General features: G+C 50.3%; 1 protein-coding gene across 11 annotated transcripts in view; it reads left to right on the top strand.

Annotated features, from left to right (window-relative positions):
• The window catches only part of MSI2 (musashi RNA binding protein 2), a 204,424-nt gene that overhangs the window by 159,464 nt on the left and 28,195 nt on the right, over nucleotides 1–16,765 (top strand). For 10 of the 11 annotated variants that reach the window (XR_005703568.2, XM_040082082.2, XM_040082083.2 and 7 more), the window contains 2 exons: nucleotides 3,542–3,656; nucleotides 9,451–9,525. Coding sequence is in view for 10 of the 11 variants with exons in the window: in XM_040082082.2 (XP_039938016.1) it covers nucleotides 3,542–3,656; nucleotides 9,451–9,525 (190 nt within the window). In the remaining variant the exon portion in view is untranslated. Of the gene's footprint in view, nucleotides 1–3,541; nucleotides 3,657–9,450; nucleotides 9,526–12,576; nucleotides 13,902–16,765 lie in introns of those variants that run through there. The other variant, XM_040082092.2, reaches the window with a different exon arrangement.

Raw genomic sequence — 16,765 nt, forward strand, 5'->3', positions numbered from 1 at the left:
GCAGTGACACGCAGCTGGCTGGGGACGCTCTTGGGGTCACGGCACGCTTGGATCGTGTCCCCTCTGTCCCTGAGCTGGGGATCGGCTCTCACAGCCCCAGCCCGAGGCCGTGGGGTTTGCAGCGGCTCAGTGAGCTGGGACTGGGTCACCCTGTCCTCATCCTGCCTGCTTCTCTGTCCCTATCCCTGTCCTCATCCTGCCCACATCCCTGCCTGCTTCCCTGTCCCCATCCCTGTCCCATTGCTGTCCCCTTCCCTGTCCCATCCCCAGCTGGGACCTGCACAGCTCCGCGGGCTCGGGCTGGCCCTGAGCTCGCTGCTCCTCCTCTCCTGACGCCGTGGTTTCCCCAGACTCGGGGCCAGGCAAAGGGCAGAGGGGTGGCTGCTCCCCAGCCTATTTCCAGCTCCAGCCTCCCTGGCAGGCTATTTTTAGCTGATCCATTCTGCTTCTGTTGCCATCCGTAAAGCTTAGAATGTCAAATGTAATACTAAACGAGCAGTAGGACAGTGAAAAGAAAATGCCAGCGAGGTATTTAATAAATGGAAGTTGGAATTTATGTGGGAGGCCAAAGATGCTCCAAACATTGCAGGGGGACAATAAACCATAACGAGCTGTCCTCAGATTATTGTTCCTTTGACAGGAGCAGGCTGCTTTGCAAAGAGACACCTGTTTTTCTAAGAAAAGTAAAAGTAGCTGGGAAAGAAACGTGATGGAGTAATTACTTTCCCTTAGGGGAAGGTGAAGTCATTCACATCCTGGGTCCAATGCTGGTGAGAGGGATGATGAGCTGAGCTTGGAGTCAAGGTCTCCTGTCAGGCTCTCGAGGAGCTGCCAGAAATGTTGGGCTGTTCTAGAACAGGCTGTGACACTGCCCAGCACCTGTGGCTCTTGCTCCCTCTCAGGGTGGGATTTTGCAGGTTTTGTGGGCCTTGGGCACTTCCAGGGATGGGGCAGCCACAGCTTCTCTGGGCAGCCTGTGCCAGAGCCTCTTCCACATCCTTTATAAACTCCGAGCCCCAGCCGTTGATCAGTAATGCGGTAGATCAACAGACCCAGACTCAATGCACTGTATTTTAAAATAAGCTTAAAACCTCTCTGCTGCTGCCTGGTGTGGGCTGCCATGGTGTGAGTGACACGTCCCCAAGGCGATGGGAGCCCACCAGGCTGCGAATCACACGTTGCTGGCACAACAAAGTCTCCTTGTCTTTGGGTGGCTCAATGGGGGTTTGTGCATTGTGGATATTGCGCATTCTGCTTTCCTCAAAATAGCCCTGGTTTTCCCTGGAAAGCTGTTAACCAGGGGTTTGTGAGACATCCTGGGCTGAGAGCTGACAGCCTGTTTTGTTGTGCTGAGTATAAGAGGCTTTTCACTCCCCAGCTCAGCCCTCCTGGGTTCCCGTGGCTGAGACTGCTCCGCTTGACCCAGGAGCACCCCTGTGTAAGGTTAATTCTCCAAACTAGACTAAACAAAAACAGTGAATTTTAGTTTCCCTGCCTTCTTTTTTCTTTTTTCTTTTTTTTTTTTCTTTTTTTTTTTTCTTTTAGCCTCAGAGTTAAACCTTTCTCTGTTGGGCTGCTGAAAGTATAGTACATCCTCGTACGAGGAGGTGGAAGAAATCTGGAAATTATTAGAGATGCCCAGAAACGCTGAATTGAAGGTTTGAGTGAGGTCCAGATGTGTGTACAAAGACCCTTATCAGGCAGCTCTAGGGGCAGTTCGGTGTGGAGCTGAGCCCTGACTCATAAATCCATATACATTTGCTCTTGGAGAAACCCCATTGCAGGTCCTGTCACGTGTGACATCCCTGCTGCCTCCAGGGTTTTCCCTGTGGCTTTGGGATGGTTCTGGCCATCTCCATCCCCTTTCCCATAAGGACAGGGCTGATTCTGGCAGAAGAGCAGCCAGGCCCCTTTTCTTTCTGCTTTTGCTGTTGATGGAGAGGCACCTCCCAAGCCCGGAGCGTTGTCTGGTGCTGTGGTGCTTCATTTCTGACATTGTCCCGGTGTGCTGATGGGATGGTGCGTGGGCAGCTCCCCAGAGCACCTCCTGGGCTGACACTGCTGCCAGGCAGTGTGACAGTCCCCTGGGGATGAGCTGACAGCTCTGGGCTCAGGCTCTTTCCCAGGACAGCAGAGCAGGGCCACGCTCCCTGTGCCGTATCCCACGTGTCATCCCTCCCGTGGAGAGAGAGGCTGTGTGGATAATGGAGAACCTTCTTGCCCACCATATGGGGTGTATTTGTTGGCAGAGGCTTAGGAATTATTTTCCTTTCCTGCTGGTGACTTTTGCTTCCCCTTTAATCCCGGTTCAAACCCCTCTGCAGCTCACTGCCAGTCCCTTTGTATCCCCGTGTGCTGTGGAAATCAGAAGTGGTGCCAGGCTCACAGAAAGCAGTGGTGGGCTGGGTTATGGCTGCAGATGCTAATTACCAGGTTATTGTTTCTAACAGTGCTAATCCAAACTTCATTTCCCAGTTAATTGTCCGTCCACCCAGGCTGGATGGGTTTTATCATCCCGACTGCCATGAGGTGTAACCAGTGCTGCCACGACACCGGGAGCAGTGCCCTCCCAAAAGATGTGGCTGTGAAATGAAGTGACAGGACACACTCCTGGTGCTCCCCTGATCATTTGACTGGAGGACATCTTCCGGGCAAACTCCTGTTAAATGATGCTCTGGTTAAAAAAATCAGAAGAACAAAGTTAGAGGCACAAAGGCTCAAACCTGTGGATTCAGCCCGCAGCCCCTGCAGTGCTGGGCTGCACCACTGCACATCACCCTCCTGCTCAGAGGGTGCACTGAGCTGTGGAGCCGTGGGAATGGGTCGGGATAACTCCAGTTAGCTCCAAACCGGCTGACTGGAGCACCAGTGCCAAGGGGGGCAGAGGAGCCGTCTGCTGGGGGATGAGGTGACAGTGCCTGAGCAAGGAGCCATGGAGAAGTGCTGTGTTTTTCCTGGGAGAAGGAGGCTGGCTGGGGTCCTGGATGTCCCACTGGCAGCAGGGCTGGGCTGCTGTCTCCCAGGGCGTTGGTAGAATTGCCATGTGGTTCCAGTGGCGTTGAGCAACTTCCAAAGGCAGCAGGAGCAACTGAAAGTGAAAGAATGCAGATCCTTTATTAATAGGGTTTACAGAAATTTTCTGCTGGGTAGAAATATTGATTCTTTATTCCTATTTTAAAAGGAGCTTTTTGTAATGATCACTGGGAGTCGTTCTGTGTTATCGATTGCAGCGGAGCCGTGCTGGAGCCCTCCCTCCATTCATCCCTCTCCCACGAGTGCCAGGTTCCCTTTCAGGAACATAGAACTTCTTAAATCAGCACTTCTGTCATCTTTGGGGGGCTGCAGTGGGTGGTTAAAGAGACACACACGTTTGCTCTTTCAAATCTGGTTACGCTGTTCTGGAAGTTCACCTTTGAGCGGGAGGAGGTGTGGGGAGGCAGACGCTAAAAATAAACCTCCCCCCCTTAAGTAGATCAGTTCTGCATTTGACATTTACATGGAATTCATTTGCATCTCATTTGTACATGTTTCTGCTCAATAGGTAGAATGTAAGAAAGCACAACCTAAAGAAGTGATGTTTCCACCAGGGACGAGAGGAAGGGCACGTGGATTGCCGTACACCATGGACGCTTTCATGCTAGGGATGGGAATGTTGGGTAAGTGCCACCGCCACCGCTCCAGAGCCTGTGCTCCTCCCTCATTTCCAAACCCCTCAGCCACAGGGGTGGGCAAATCCCTGCACCTGTGTGGGTGCCAGGCTGAAACTTCAGCAGGGGTGGAGTGAAGGAAATAATCCTGTCTGTGGTAAATTATTAACTCCCCCCAGCCCCCACCCCAGCCTGGAATATAAAAAATTTGCATTTAAATGGATGTTTTAAATAGCCTGTTTTACTCTTACTCGCAAAAATAGAATGATGAAAGATGCAGTGTGTTCATTCTGACTAAAAATGATCTCTCCCCTTTTTTAGAGGAATTGAGTCACACATTATTCCCCTTCTTTTAAAGGTAGCTTTGACAGTTCAGCATAGATAATTGAAAATCTTGCTGGTTCTTAAATGGCGTGGATGGAGGAAGTGGGGGGATGCGTAACAGGACAGGTCGCAACAATAATTACAAGTTTCAAGGAGATGGAATGGTATTCTAGTCCTGAGTATTGTGTCCAGAAAATACTAATTAAATGGGATAAATGATATTTGATGGCAAATTCCTATTTGTGCACGAGGTCTATTTAGTTATAATTGGTTCTCATTTGTTTCTGCCTAGATAATTCTTTCTAAATAATGTGACAACCCCAGATACTCTGTCCTCAGCCAAAATGCTGCTAATCCTTTGCCAATGGTTTTTTGTAAAACACCATGTATTTTAAACTTTCTGCTCCCTCTGTATCCCTGGACTTCCCTCGTTTGTCACCTCCTGTGTCCATGAAGCATGTGGGAGTGGGAGGGCAGTCTGGAGATGTCCCCAGGCAGCAGTGAGCCTTTCCCAGGCCAGTGTTCCCCTTCAGGATGCTTTGACTTTCCTGTTCTGGATTTAGATGATCCCAGAAACGGAGCACAAATCTCAGCCTTGGAATTTGGGTTTCTGAGCAGATTCAGGGGCTGGCTGAGATGCTGGAGGACCCCAGAGCCCCTGGGGTGGGTGTCAGGTCAGAGGACTCAGTTCCTGCAAGGATCAGGCTGTTACAGTGAGGTGTCTGACACTAGGCACTGCTTGATTTGATAGGAAAAACTTGCTGCCATGTTTGCTTTATCTCTGAATTAATAGTACTTCTGTTTGTGTGGCTGGAGCGATCCATTTCTGGGATGTGTAATCGGGTTATTTCAGCTGATCATCTGTTTTGCTGTCCCCACGCTCCACTGCCACCCTGCCCCATAGTGTTTGGAAATCACATTTTATGCTTAAAATATTTATCTTGCTCTAGTCAGTCCGTGATTTCGTTACCTGTGTGTTCCCAGTGTGCCTGAGCCGATGTATTTGATTTCTGCTGTTTCTCTTCCTTTTCCACCTGTGCTGCCCGAGGTCGGGTGGTGAGGTGCAGTGTGGAGTGTGTGTGCCACTGTGCTGGCCTGTCCTGTTGGCTGCAGGGGAGGCAGTCCAGGTCATCCTGGGAAGCCTGAAAGATCCATGGCATCATCCTCCACCGTGTGGCCTCAGCCCTTTTCCTTGCAGCATTCACAGAGTGAATGGAGCTGGATCCACCCCAGTGTCCTGAAGGGAAAATTCAGCCGCCGGGTGCAGCGTGAGTCTGTTCCCACAGGGCTGTGTCTCTGGAAAGGGATCATCTCCAGCTGTGAGAATGAAGGGAAGGAGCCCTCAGTGAGTGGAACTGCACAGAGGAGGAGCTGGGGCAGCGCTTGGACCTGCTGCAGCGGGGGCCTGGGTCACCCTGGCCAGTCCAGCTCCAGCCAGTCCTGCCCTGCTCTCCCTGCATTCAGACCAGGGGACTGGCTGAGCGTTAGTGATTGATCCATGGTGAAGGCCAGGTGCTTCATTATTCACTCGAGCTGCTTTTTCATCTTCCAAGTTCCTGCTTGCTACCGTGGCACCGTGTTAAATAATTAAGTGCTAAACAAGGAAATTGCAGCGCAGGAGAGCAGAGCTGCTGGATGAGACCCCCGTTTGCAAAGGCTGCAGGGCCCATCCCTGCAGGAAGAGGGGTGTAATTAACCCATCAAACGATCAGACACAGTGTTCCGTCACTGCCGCCGCCGAGCGTTCCGTGGGGTCTCACGAGGCCAGGTCGGGTCTGCCCTGTGTCTTCTGTTCCGTGCCCAACTGGACTGAACCAGAGCAGCTGGGGGTGCTCTGGAAGGATTTTTAAACCTGTTTGCCGAAGCCCTTGCTCAAGGTCACCATCTCCAGCTGCTGTTCATGGGCAGAGGAGGGAATCGGAGGAACGAATGCACGAGACAACCCAAAGGAAGGAGCGGGGAGCGACTCCCTCCAAAGCTATTAAGGAAGTTGGTCTTTTTCATTAATCACAGCCTCCCCAAGGAGCCTGCAGCAGCCAGGGTCTAAAGGTGCGCAGGCAGCCGCTTCTGTGATGATTTGGTTGATTGGAGCAAAATTAAAGTGTTCTGAAAGGATTTTTTGACTCGGAGAGCGCGGGCGGGCTGAGCCTTCTGCCAGGATGGCTGCTGGGCTGTCTGGGGCTCCGGCTGCTGGTGGGACACGCTGCTCTCAGGGAGAGCAGGAGCTTTAATGAGCCTCTCTGCATGAAGAGTGGAGCAGACTCAGTTGCACTGATCTCCCTGTCAGCACAGCTGCAGGAAGAGCTGCTCCCCAGCCTCTTGGGTGCTCGGGATCAGGCCCTGTGTGCCCCCCCACTGCAGCTGAGTGGGAGCAGTTTGGTGACCAAGGAATTCCCTCCATGCCTGGAGCCTCACACTGAGTGCACGTGGCCCTGGTGTGCAGAGCAGGAGCCCCAAGGGCGTGTGGGTGTCACAGCGCTGCCCCAAAGCGTTCTGTGCTCTGTTCAGGTCTGTGCCCGGAAACTTGGAAAGAAGAGAGCAGCAGAGGAGCAACTTTACGAGGAGAGGGTTTCTGTCTCCCCTCTCATCTGAAGGTGCTCTCTGTGTCTGGGACACTGCAGTCACCACAGTGGTGACACACAGCTGCCTGCCTGAAGCTGGGGCTTGCAGCGCTCATTTCTCCCCAGGGTGTTTATTGTTAAAATCCGGGCTCCTTTCAGCTGGCAAACCCCTCCAGAGATGGAAGCACTCAGCCCCCAAGCTCACAGCCCGTAGCGCCGGAGCGATGTGTGGTGGGAACACGGATTTGGGAAGGTCTCTGGCAGGGCGCTGTGTTCCTGCACACGCTCAGTCTAGGTAGGCTGAGCTCATGCATAAAGGCAGCTTGTGCCCTTCAAAGAAAGTCATTCCTTTTTCCACCAGACACTGTTCAGTGGAGTAGCAGCTGCAACTCAGAGCAACATTTGGAGACAACAGCTTCCTTGCATTTTCTGGAGCATTTGAGCTAATTTTGCACGGGTCCCCTGGCTCCTGTGTGCTCAGTGTTCCCACATATTGACCATGAGCTTTTGTCCACCCCATTAGCAAATGTCAAAATGAAAAGGCATTTCCACAGCCTGGACAGGGGCTGGGTAGAAGCAGTGGTGTGAAAGTGGTTTGGCTGCTGGTTTGAGTTCTGCTTCCGTGGACAGGGGAGTCTTGCTTTGAAGGAGGTGATCCAGTCAAAACTTGGATTTTTTGTTTACTTACAAGGGATTGGTCACTCCCAGGACTACCAGGGCAAATCAGCTTCTGGGTGCCCAGTGCAGGGTGAGGATGGCACCTAATGGGAATGTTGGGTGGGTCAGCATGGCCATCGTTTGGGAGTGCTGTTAAACACCACTGATATTCAGCCAGGCAATGTCCCCACGAGGATCAGGCTTTGAGTCATTAGAGCAGAGCTGGGCACTGCGGCAGTAAATGAAGAGGAAAATTGAAGTAATGTTGTATTATAAATTTATGATTTCATCTGCCTGACTTTGAGAGCGCTGAGTGCTGGCGGTGCCAGCAGAGCCCCCGGGCAGCTTGGCTGGTGCTGTGGCTGTCAGGCACAGCCGGGTTTGGCCAGGGACAGCAGGGCTGCCCTGGGGTCAGAGCCAAAACCATTCCAGGGCAGGCAGCAGAGGAGGTGGCTTCCAAACCACTGTGGGCAGCTGCCAGCCCCCGCCTGCTGATCTGGCTGGGGCCACAGGTACCACACCTGCAGGGCTCAGGTGCTGCCCAGCACATCAGTCCCTGTGCCCTGACAGTTGTGAGCTGACAGATCTGCTTCAGAATTGTCTGAATCAGAGTAAACTGAACCCTTCCTCTTGGCAAGGAGAGCGGGGCTGCAGTCGGACACTGCAGAGCGATTTTTCAGTGGTGTTAATGGCACTACTTACTTAGCAAACAATCCATTTATCAATAGTGTTGTTCAAAAAAAAAAAAAAAAAAAAAGGAGGAAAAAAGGGTTTGTAAAGCTTAACTCTGAAAGATCTGATTTAATGACAGGGGTGATTAATTTCTGAGGGAATCCAGCTGTTGAGCTGTGAAAGGAGGGCTAAGCGGTGTGTACATACCGCTGAGCGCCGCGTGCTGTCCGGGCGTCGCGGGGCTGCCTTCGCCTGCCACTGCTTAATCCCATCATCAGAATTCATCCAAGCATTTTTATCTTCCAGTTTTAGATTATGATTAATAGTACGCTGCATGGATATATAAATCTGATCGGAAATGGAGGGACTTGCTGCAGCAGGAAAAGAGCTGGGTGATGGATGAGTGTATTAAAGGATAAATAAAAGCAGAGATAGGAGCCCCCCAGAAGAGCCATTTGGCTGCTGAGCGTGTTCTCGGGCTCCAGCCCAGCTGCTGCCAAGATTCCCACTGGTTTCAAACAGCAGGAGAAAACTTTTCCTGATGGTTTCTTGGTTTGGAGAGGCCTGAGCTGACGCTGAGGCTCAGTGGGGACGTTCTGTGGGGTTTAGTGCACTGGAATTGCGTGGGGTTGGTGCCTGTTCTCAGTGAACTGAGCGAGGAAATGTTGAGGATCAGTGTGATGTGAGGTTAGAATTTTAGGAAAGCCCCTCAGTGTACAGGACACCTTGGGACATTGGCCATCCAAGTCAGAGCAAATAGCCTCTGTGGGGAAGGTAAAATGGTGTCAGAGTGTGACCCCATGGCTGCTGCCAGCCCACACACGGCCAGGGATCAGTGGGGCATCCAGCACACTCACAGACAGGAGAGTGGAGCCAGCAGAGTTGCCACTTTGTGCCTTCGCTGAGGTGTTTTTATTCACTAAATGCTCTCAAGTGAGTTTTTCTCCTAATAAACCTCCCAGAGCTGCACGAGGTCAGCTGTTCTGCCTCAGAAGGGGCTTTTGGAAGCACCTGGCACAGCTTCCTTTTACTTTCCTGAAAAATTAAAAGCTCTTTGACTCCCTGGCTCGCTGCTGCTGCTGCCTCTAACTCTTTGATGTGTTAACTGTTGTCCTTCACACTCCCGGGATAAAGAATTACTACTACCTTAATCTCCAACTGTCAATAGCTCTGAAGCAAAGTACATTCATTGTAAGCTCTCCAAATGTCAGAGCAAACCCGTGTTATGTGTTTAGCCTTAGCATTTGGCATTTACTCTTCCAGCTAACAAGTATGCACAGTCCTTGGGCTCCAGACACCAAAGTGCATGTTAATTACCTGAGTGACAGGGCTCCTGCTCGGAGATGGGCCAGCACCGGCAGCTCGAGATGTTTCTATTCAGGATAATGATGAAACCTCTCTGCAGTTTGGCATGAGCAGAATAAAAAAAATCCAATTTTTTAATACCTTCTGTAAAATTAGGTCTCACCCATCCTCGCTGTGATTGTGCATTGTGTTAAAAAACAAACTAAAAAAAACCTTTCTAAAAAACCTTTCATTAATCCTCAAACTTCTCTCTGTTTTTGTTTCCCTACATTTCTGTGATCAAGGTTACCCGAATTTTGTTGCAACGTATGGCCGAGGATATCCTGGATTTGCCCCAAGTTACAGTTATCAGTTCCCAGGTATGTACATTTCATTTGCAGATTTGCTTCATTTCCCCTCTTTCCTTCTTTTTTGTTTTGTTTCTTTTGTTGTTGTTGTTGTTGTTGTTTTGGAGGGGGGGTTGTTTTTTCCTTTGAGTCCACAGCTGCAAGCTGAGACAGGCAAGTCTGCAGGGAGCATCTCACACAACAGCAGTTGTTTTGGGTTTTTTTTACTATTTTAAAATAGACCTTTATAGCGACATATTTTCAACACATTTTTTCCTAGCGTATAAATTGGTACTGGTTATTTGAAAACAAACTTCTTAAATTAAAAACATAAAAGCAAGAGAGATCACCAGAGAGCTGTTACCCTCCCTTTGATGGGTTTTTCCTTTCATAGATACTGTAGAGCTACACACAGACACGCACACGCACACAGGGACCCGCACACTCCTTCCGTGCTGGCCTGTGGTAAGTGAACGTTCACTCCTGGAGCGCAGAGTGCAGCCTCGCTGTGCTCTGTGCCGGGCTGCGGGGCTGCCCTGCCAGGAGCAGAGCCCAGCCCCAGTGGGTGCTGGACCCCTGAGTGGGATGAACTGTTCCAGCCCCGTGTGGGTGCTGGATCCCCGAGTGGGATGAACTGTTCCAGCCCCGTGTGGGATGTCCTGCTGCTACAGCCCCTGTGGGTGCTGGGGATTGGTGTTGGTTCAGCTCCCCATGCCCTCGGCGCAGCCAGGACGGGGTCAGGGGATCAGCGGGGTCAGGGGAAATCAGGTGATAGAACCACAGAATGAAATGGGCTGGGCTGGAAGGGACCTTCAGAGGTGCAGCCCCCTGCAGTGAGCAGGGGCACCTTCCACTCAATCAGGCTGCTGAGGGCCCCGTCCAACCTGGCCTTGAGCACTTCCAGGGACGGGGCAGCCAGGAAATCCCATCCAAACCTTTGCCCTGTCCAGCACATCCCGCAGTGGGACTGGCACCACACAGGACACGGACTCTGCTTTCAGCCCAGGGTTTTCCCAAGCAGCTGGAACAAGCAGAACCATGGCTTTGCTCTGTTTGTGGCTGAAGCCCCACCTGGCCCCCACGGTGGGGAGACCCCTGAATTCCTGAGCAGCCTCCTCATAAGGGTCGTGAGCTCCTCAGGGCTCACAGCGCAGGGCTGGGAGCTTGGGGACACCCTGTGAATCACCTGCGGTGAGCAGGGAGGGGCAGGAGGAAAACCAGCACCTCACAGGGAGGTTCTCCAGGGTGGGTGAGGATGTGGACAGTGCTTGGCTACACCTGCAGCGCCCTGGGGCAAACGTGGAGCCTTGTGTGCAGCCCTAGGTCATTCAGATGAGACCCTGCTTTGGAAAAACACGGATTGCTGTCATCTGTAGGATAAGCAGTGTCCTTGTGATGGGGTTATTGTGCAGCTGTTTTTTGCAGGACTGATAACACCGAGGGGAGCAGCGCTGTGAGGGTTTGTTCATTTGAATTCACAAATGCCAGGGCTCTTCTGAAAGCTGAGCCGCCTCTTCCCACCTGTGGTACATTTTCCCACCTGGAGCGAGCCAGGTCTGAAGCAATGGGGTGTCAGGCAGACAGCAGAGCTGCTGGGGTGGCACAGTGCTGCTGGGGACAAGGCACCCAGATCCAGGTCACCTCTGGTTCTGCTGGAACCAGCGGGACAGTCCAGGCTGACAGGATTGCAGCCAGGAGCTGGAGCTGAGGACGTCAGGAGGAGGCTGCTGCAGGTGTTTGTGTGTTGTCTCACGCTCTGACTCCTCACAATTCCATGTACCAGCTGATTCATACAGAGGCATTGAAGGAGAGACACCTTTGATAGGTTTAATGAGGGAAATCGGCCGAGCTTAGATGAGTTTAATTATAAACATGTCTAAAGAGAACGTGTTTGCTCACTGACAGCAAAGGCACCCTTTGACTCGACCCCTCCTTAGATGTATTTTTATTAAGGGCCTGTTTTTTATCAAAGCAGGACTTCCAGTTACTGCCTGGTTATTTTTGGTCTCCTGCAGAGATTGAAAATAAATCCAGGCGGATTGTCCCCATCAAAAAGCTGTGGGGCCCAGGGGAGCCAGGCAGCTCCAGGAGATGCTCAGGGTCCTGTCTCACCTTGTTGGGCTCCCCTGCCCCAAAGCTCTGCCCCTGCTCCCCTCCCGCTCGGATCAGTCACTCCTTGGCAGCAATCAGAAGCTTTCCCGAGTCGTTGGGAGTTTCTCAGGTGATTTGGGGCTCTGGTCTCCAGAATCACAACCCGTGAGGAGTGGTCCAGCAGCAGGATGGGGTGTCCCCCCTGCTGCAGCAGGTGTTTGGGGCAGAGAGCCCAGTGCCACAGAGCACAGCTTGGCGCCAGGGAGCCTTTCAGGACAGGAGTAAGTGGTCAGGTTTCAAATCTCTGTTGTGATTTGGAGGGAGAAGCACTTGGCTGTTTCTGCAGGAGCACCCCGGATCGGAGAGCTTCCTCTGCCCTGGACACACCGGTGGCGCAGTCTCAGTACAAACACACAGAAGGATGTTCTGGGCTGCTCTCAGCAGTTGTGCAGCGTTTGGCACAGCACTCTCCTGTCCTCCTGTCCCCCGGCCGTGCTCCATCCACCGGCTGGGCGGGGTGGCCGGGCTGGGGTCCCCCCAGGGCTGTCACAGGCACTGTCCCTGCACAGGTTGTGCTGCCCAGTTACTATCTCAGTAAATTAAAGCCGGGAGGAGTTCCCTGCTGACTGAACTGTCCTGATGGTTTTTCCTGTTGTCCAAGTGAATGAGGTACAAATACCAGGACCCACCTATTGCATTCCCACTCCCTTCAGGGGCTGTCCCATGTCCTGTCCCACATCTCCACCATTTCCTATGGCACGGGACAGCCCCTGGCTCAGGGCGAGACACCCAACCCTTTGGCAACTGCTCTATCTCCTCCCATCCCGTTATTCTTCCCAGCCCTTCCTCATGCAATACATTGCCTCTTTTCTTTTTGTTTTAATTGCAATCACTCCCTTTCTGTGTCTCTGCCTTTTTTTTTTTTTTTTTTTTTTTCTGGGACTTATCTTTTCAGTTTAATCTATTAATTTCTGTTCTTATTTCACTTTGCAGACTATTTGCCGATTTCACAAGACATAATTTTTATCAACTAGTTCTTAAAGATGCATAACAAATTAATCGGGGTTTACTACAGTGCTAATGAGAGAGAGACAGAGAAAGCCTGGGTGGTCCATGTTTAATATCAATGTCCACTGAAAAATTGCTGCTCTTACTGGCTGGTTTGATTGACTGGACTTTTTATTTTATTTTTATTTTTTTAATGGCTCCATATCCTCACTGCTTTGAGTTTGCTTTTTTATTTTTTATTTTTAATATTTTTTTTTTCCTCTGCTTTGTTATGAGTTTTTAATGCCCACTTGGAATGTAACTCACAAAGGATGGGGTCAGGGGCGTTCCGAAGGCATGACTTCTCACAAACTTTTTAGAAATGGTTTTATCAGCGAAGCAAGAAGGATGATTGGGTCGATTCGGTCTCACAGACAGCCCCAAAGAGAGTGACTGGCGCTTTTTAACGTGGTGACGTCCAGCAGTAGCACAGATCCCACCCAGGGGGAGTCTCCTGTCCCTGGGACCCTGGCAGCGCAGGGCTGCGTGACCCCGCGGTGTCACAGCCCCACACGTGTCCCTCTCCCTTCCCTCTGGCCTGGGGGCTCTTTGGGAGCTGCCGCTGCCACAGCAGGGTGGGATGGCATCGAGAGAGGGGCTCAGCTGCTGCCCCCCACAGCAGTTGCTGCCCCGCTCCCGGAGCCAGCGGGGCTGCAGCACCCCGGGCCGGTGGAGGCGTCCGTGCAGCGCAGGGCTGGCCCTGGATGGGCTTTGAGGTCCCTTCCAACCCAAACCGTTCTGGGTTTCTCTGATTCTTTGATCCCGACTCTGACCAGTGATGGTCCTGCACGCTCCCTGCAGCCGCTTCTCCTTCCAAACTTTGCTTGCAAATCAGGGGCAAATTTCCTAAATTGTGGCCAAGCTTTCCCTGCTTAAGCTGCATCGCATCGCGCCTCTTCATCTCCTCCCGCGTGGCAGGAGAGCTGCAAACCTCCATCCATTGGCTTTAACAGGACCAGATTCTGGACTTTTGGGTAGAAAACACACACTGTGTTTCAATTTTGCTGTTCCTCAAGTGTTGCTACCCGTTTGATAAGTTTGTGAGAAGTACGTTGCATGCTTACAGTAGGACTGTAATGCATTTTAATGTTTGTTAATCCACTTGTTTAAAATGTTGGTGTCAAAGGCTCTACAATCCATGGCTGTGCTGTTCATTTCATTAAAGATGCTTGATGTAATACTTGGGTAGTTTTCTTTTGACTTTTCTGCAGGCAATAGCTTTTTTTAATCTGTATGGCTTCTTATTATTTTGTTTGGGGTTTTTTGCTATGAATTGCTTTGCTTTTGTGAACTTGTCTTAGTGTGCATGATTTGCAAACATTTCAGCTATTGTGAATTTTCTCATTTTTTGTAAATAGTCCATCTGTGCTTTTCTTTTTTCTTTTTTTTTTCTTTTCTTTTTTCTTTTTTTTTTTTTCTTTTTTATGACTTTTTTTCCTGTAAGTAACGGAGGTAGAAAATAATAATAAATTGTTTACAACGGATCTGCTGTGTTGCTGCTCTCTTAGCTTGCAATTTTGATATTTTGGTTTGGATGCCCCAAATAACCAGTACCAATGACAGTTGAATAAAAGAATAAAACAACCATCAGTCAGAGCCGTGTGACCCACTGTTTGAAGAACCCGCAGAGGAACAATTACATGTGAGCTGTGTTTACAGCAGAAATTACATCCCAAAAAAAGACAAAATGCACTCCTAACTGGTGGGAGAGGAAATTGCAGCATCCCCACTGGTCCTCCACCCCTGCGGTGGGATGTTCCTGCACTGTCTTTACCCCAGTTATCTTTTCATCACCTGAGTGTTTGGGGACTGTCGAAGTTTCATAGAAGCCTTCAGGTTAGAAATTTAAATTATTTATTTTAATTAAGGGTTTGTTTGCTTGTATGTTTGTTAAAGCTTATTAAAGCCTTTGTATATGGTGAGAGGTGAGAAAAACAAATATTTTCACAAACTTTACAGAGCTCAGGGAAATATATTTGCTTATTAATACTGGTGCTGCAAAGGCCACCAGCTCAGCCTTGGGTCATGCTCCTGCAGTGCCTGGGGCAGTGGAAATGCAACACAAGATGGTTCAAAGTCTCAAACTGATGGGGTTTCTTATTATGAGAGCATTTAAACCAACTTTCTGTGGAGCTTAATTGAGTTTCTTTCCTGCTGCCAGTCCCACAGTGTTCACCCCTCAGTGCTGGGCAGGGAGGCATCCTGTGTAGGGTTATGTGTGGTGCTCACCTGGGAGGTAAGAACTAGAAAATAGGGATTTTCCAGGTGAGGAGAAGGAACTGGTGCCACAGATGAGGGAATTACTATGTTATTCTTAAGGCTTCTTTGTCATAGTGTCTTGAGAGGAGGAGAGGGAAGGAGGTTCCTGTGTCTGGGGTTGAGGACAAGTCCTGCTGCACAGGTTCCCCCTCGGTTAATAACCTCGAAGGGGAGTGAGTGGGGATGGAAAAGGGTGTGGTTGCAGCATCCCAACAAGCCAGCCATTCCCTCTGTCCCATGTGCAGTGGTGTAAAACACCCAGCCTGGGGTTTACGGTACTGCACTGACCCCAAGACACATTCCCCTGTACTGGAGCACCCAACTTCCCGCTCTGGTGAGGTAAAGTGATTTTAAAGTGCTGCCTGCACATGGCTTGTGTGCCCACAGGGAGTGATGAAGTCTGTATTAATAGGGGTCAGCTCTGTAAAGCACTCTTCAAGCACTGTTACACAAGTGTAAGGCTTGTAGAACATTTACTAATGGGAGCAAAGTTTGTCTGGTCATGATACTGGAATGATCAAACGTAATGCTCAGAAAAGGAGGACCTGGTGGCAGCTGCAAAACAGGAGGAGGAAATGTAAAACCTACTTTAAATTGTTCAGTTAGTTAAACCTTGTAACAGCAAGAGGCGTGGAACAAAGCTGGAGATTTTTCTCTCTCCTTTGTCTAATCCTTTCTTAACTGCTTAAATGTGCTCGGCTCTCCCCTGCACTGCATGCCTTGTTTCCACCTAAACACACCGCTGCATCTGCATGGCATCACTGCTTTACAGAGTGCATTTGGAATCTCTTGGAACCACCTGAGTTACCCCTTCTCTCCATTTCAGCCTCTGTCCCTGAAAACAGAGACTTTACACTGGACCTGGTTTATCATTAAGCTTTTGGGTGTTCTTTTGCTGAGGAGGGGCCATTCCCATTGCAGGCACATCCCTGGAGGGAGGAGCAGCTGGAACTGCAGACAGCAAACTGAGAAATTAATATAGCAGAGCCTATAAATCTCCAGCCAGGAGGTTCTCCTTCAAGTTCTGCTTAGATGATTGTGTTTTGATGCAGGAAGAAATGGTCTCTAGGGCTGTTCTCTGAGTCCAAGCAGAGCTGAAGCACCTTTGCCTTTTAGGCTGTTTTTCGGAGAAAAGCTGTGTTTTTTTGATGTTGCAGAGAATTGTGTAAAAGGCCTTTTTCATCTTCTATTTCCTCTACCCCTTAAAGTAATCTATTTGTTAGATTTAAGGTGAGATTTTCCAGAGAGGAGCTGTTGGTCTGTGTGGATGGTCCAGCTCCCAGCACTGTCTGTGGCAGCAGAGTGTGGCCAGTGAAAGTGGAGCCTGTCCCCCTTTTCCTGCCCCATCCTCTCAGTGAGTGAGGCTGCTCTGGAGGTTTCCCTAAATATCACAAATGGCTGAGGCCCAAAACTGCCCAGGTCCTTCATTAGATTTTTCTCCTCTTATAACTTGAATAACTGAGAAATAAGGACATCTTGAATGTTGAACTTGAACACTGATTGTCCTCTTCTTGGCTGCTCACTGATCTGTGCCTGGTGTTAGAGGCTTTAAAACTTGAGGTTTATTGCCCTGAAAATGAGTGATCCTGAAGAGACAGAGAGGAGAGAAGAGGAAAAAGAATCCAAACCTGCTGGTGTGTGTAGAGGGTTTGTGTTTTGGGGTGATGCTGCAGCTCCAGAGCGATGGTTTCAGCTGCGAACAGGCCACAGCTGCTGTGACCAGGAGGGTTAATGAGAGCAATTATTCACAAGAGTAAAGAGGCGTAACACAAACACTGGTGTGTGGAGGAAAACAAGGATAAGCCTGCAGAAGGAGGAACTTGGTCTGGTAATGCCCATCCTGCTCGAAGGAATTCTCCGTGTCCGAGCCAGCCGG

This window comes from Hirundo rustica, chromosome 19 (assembly GCF_015227805.2).
Source record: "Hirundo rustica isolate bHirRus1 chromosome 19, bHirRus1.pri.v3, whole genome shotgun sequence".
Classification (NCBI taxonomy): domain Eukaryota; kingdom Metazoa; phylum Chordata; class Aves; order Passeriformes; family Hirundinidae; genus Hirundo; species Hirundo rustica.